General features: G+C 39.5%; 1 protein-coding gene across 1 annotated transcript; it reads right to left on the bottom strand.

The window, feature by feature from the left end:
- Nucleotide 1: 1 nt before the first annotated feature.
- Nucleotides 2-1,298, bottom strand: LOC139530081 (C-C motif chemokine 4-like). Its single transcript, XM_071326158.1, has 3 exons — nucleotides 1,022-1,298; nucleotides 677-797; nucleotides 2-487 (listed from the first exon to the last, which is right to left on the bottom strand). Exons 1-3 carry the CDS (start codon nucleotides 1,191-1,193, stop codon nucleotides 355-357), a joined length of 426 nt encoding a protein of 141 aa, XP_071182259.1. The 5' UTR covers nucleotides 1,194-1,298; the 3' UTR covers nucleotides 2-354.
- Between the last annotated feature and the right edge of the window lie 2,335 nt (nucleotides 1,299-3,633).

The raw sequence follows: 3,633 nt of genomic DNA, 5'->3' as shown, positions 1-3,633 counted from the left end.
GTGAAATGTTTCCTCTCCTTTTATTAAAGCAGTGGATTCTTACATACAGTACATTAAAACACAATAACGTTCATGTGCATCTTAACACTCATATCAATTCCATATATTGCAAAATAGTTATTGCTGCATTCAAAGTGATAAACATGTCAGTTTCTTACTGTTAAGTGTTATAGGAAATAGTTCTGAAAGTTTTTATAGTAAAGTGAACATATACAGTAAAACATGGGGTAAGATGATAACCAAAAGTTTTGGTGCCATCCAGTGAGCTACATTAAAACTCTGTCTCTGCTTGTATGTCGAGGATAGAGTAGTCTTCATGGAGCTGGTGAGGCTTGAGTCACGATGAGGAGGTTGTCAAGGATGAGTGGAACTCTCAATGCCTCTACCTGTGGCCACAGCTGCTGGCTGCTTGAGCCGGTTGAAGGCTTTCTGTACCCACCGCTCACTCGACCGGAAGCAAATCAATTTCCCCTTGACAGTTTTGACCCTGTAGTAGAGAAATAATGATACAAAGAAAAGGGTACTATTCAGATGGGTACTATTCCTTTTATGACTGTTGCAAGTCAGTGAAGTCACTAGTTCTTTACTCTTCCATAATTGAGACAATGCAAGGGCCTCAAACTAAGCGTTTGTGCTGTTGGACTCTGGCATCAGTGGAAGACGAACAAACACTTACACAAATGCTGGTAGGGGGCAGCCTCTGTGAGTCTTCTGGATGGAGTCAATCTTATTGCGGGGCACTATCACTCTGAAGAAGCTGAAACAGCAGCTTTCTGGTGATGTCTGCAGTCCAAGAGCTGTGGGGGATAAGATGGGTCAATTAGAACATCCTTGTGACTATTTCCTAGCATAAGCCGTGAGGCAATCAACCCAAGATAAGCATGACTATCTTACAGGTATATAATCAAGATCATAAAAGGATAACTTATCCAAGTGCCCCTATCAAGAGGGCATATAAGCACCCACTTGGGATACATCCTTCTGTTAATGCACAATCCTTATGAAAATGTAATGAACTTACGGGTAGCATAGGAGTGGAACACTGTCAGCAGCAATAACCCAAGAGCCAAGCAGGTAGTCTTCATGATGGTTTGAGATGTCGAAGGTCTGGCTTTTGCCCTGTTGTCTTGGTTCCTCTGTAGTCTGAGTCCGTAAGAGTTACATCTCCCCATATAAATACTGTCCAGATGCATAATGGAACTTCCAGAGTTATATTAATATTTCGTTGAAGAGTAGGTGCCATTACACACTACCGTTATAATCTCAAAATGTCACTACGCCCCCATAGCTTGCCAAGTTAACCACTACTGATCAATGGCTGTAGTCTTTATATTCAGTTCCTTTTTGAGAGGTAGGGGACTCTGTAAACATGATGGTGTGAAGATAAGATTCAATGCAGTGCAACCACAGTGCTTACAACTTCTCTCCAGAAACCCTCTGTCAGTGGAAAGCTGATGACGAATCTTCACAAGAAGTGGATCAAGCAGGAAGGGGTCATACTGTATGACAAAGTTTTGCTAAAAATATTTTTTCATCCTACTGTATTTCATCAGCTATTTGAAAACATGCCATCATCAAACAACATCCATTCAGCAGTCCTGGAAGAAGCTGAATCTTCAGATGTGTGACTCTGTATGTTGTCCTCCTGCATTATTTAGTTGTAATAGATCAAATATGGGTATACAATCACAATTACCACAAGCCTTAAAGCGGCAATCAGCAGAAAAAGCAATAACATGTATAGGGTTGGAGAAATGTAACCGCTCTCAAATTCATAGACAGAGCTATGTAAAACATTGGAGTAAAACACACTTATATTTTGGGTTCTGATGGTGAGACAGTTGAACTAAGCTACATACATAAGTCCAAAAATGGATGTAGTAACTGCAGATTGCCCCTTTAACTGAATTAATATAAACAAAGTATTCACACCCCTTGACTTTTTCCACATTTTGTTGTGTTACAGCATGAATTTAAAATGAATTAAATGTCGTTTGTTTTGTCACTGGCCTACACACAATACCCCATAATGTCAAAGTGGAATTTTGTTTTTTGACATTTTTACAAATTAATACAAAATTAAAAGCTGAAATGTCTTGAGACAATAAGTAAGTCAACACATACAATTAGCTGTAAGGTCCCTCAGTTGACCACTGAATTTCAAACACAGATTCAACCACAAAGACCAGGGAGGTTTTCCAATTCCTCGCAAAAAAAGGCACCTATTGGTAGATGGGTAAAAAAAAACGCTATTGAATATCCCTTTGAGCATGGTGAAGTTATTAATTACACTTTGGATGGTGTATCAATACAGCCAGTCACTACAAAGATACTGGTGTCCTTCCTAACTCAGTTGCCAGAGAGGAAGGAAACCGCTTAGGGATTTCACCATGAGGCCAATGGTGATTTTAAAACAGTTACGGCTGTGATAGGAGAAAACTGAGGATCAGGGGTGTAGGTAATGCGGAGCACTCCCTCCCCTTTTTCAATTTGCGAATACATGGAGCTGGTAAAACTATTTCTGGAAAATGTATTCTGATTAATTCTATTAAATTACCATGAAAACCATTTAATGACAGACCAAATAAATATGTAGTCTATAGCAGCCTAGAGGTAGGTAAATGGTGGTTTCATCTATGAAAATACACTTTATGAATTGATAGTTCACCTCTCTATTTTCTTTTATTCTTTAATAGGGTATATTGTAGCCATGTGTTAAAGCTAATCAAATCAAAGTGTATTTACGATACAGTGTAGTGCAGTGTGCAGTAGTGGTGCGTGGGTAAAATCACTGGGGCAGCCAACCCCCCCCCCCCCCCCCCCCATAATTCATATGCCTTGCTACCATGATATACTGTATTTGCCTAAAGGCTGAGACAATAAAAAGACACAGTGGCAGAATAAATTCAACCAAGCCTTTGTTTTATCACAAAACCAGATAGCAACCTCTGTCCAGTAAAGTATATTGCATGTACAGTAACATGACCTACAGCATAGTCAAGCAAGTTCATATTTCCAACAGTTTCAGACCACAAGACAACTGTTGATTTAGAACCACAGAGTGTTACATTTACATTTGAGTCATTTAGCAGACAGTCTTATCCACAGCAATAATTGGGGTTAAGTGCCTTGCTCAAGGGCACATCGACAAATTTCACCTAGTCAGCTCAGAGATTAGAACCAGCAAATTTAGTCCAATCAATGTAAGATACATACATAGTTTACAATTGGCTCATTCATCCCCCTCCTCTCCCCTGTAACTATTCCCCAGGTCGTTGCTGCAAATGAGAACGTGTTCTCAGTCAACTTACCTGGTAAAATAAAGGAAAATGAAATATGATGTGGCTGTCCATGGTTCAGATTTCATAGAGTATAAGCATTTATTTTTTGTTGTCTTAGTCTAAAATGCTTGCTCGCCAAACTTCCATTCATGGGCAACGTTAGCTTCTTAACATTAGCCTTCTACATCTAGCTACATATTGAACTTCCATCCTCTCAGGCCAGGAGCACGACAATGTTTAAATTATTGGTTGGATCAGAATCACCGTTATAATCACTGGCCAGTATGGATAATTAAGTAAAACCACAAGTCCAAATCCCTATCTCCATCCATGGCTAATTTAGGAAAGGGAC

Source organism: Salvelinus alpinus, chromosome 9 (assembly GCF_045679555.1).
Source record: "Salvelinus alpinus chromosome 9, SLU_Salpinus.1, whole genome shotgun sequence".
Taxonomy (NCBI): Eukaryota; Metazoa; Chordata; class Actinopteri; order Salmoniformes; family Salmonidae; genus Salvelinus; species Salvelinus alpinus.
Note: the sequence above shows the minus strand (reverse complement) of the source record. Positions and strands in the feature narration are given on the sequence as shown.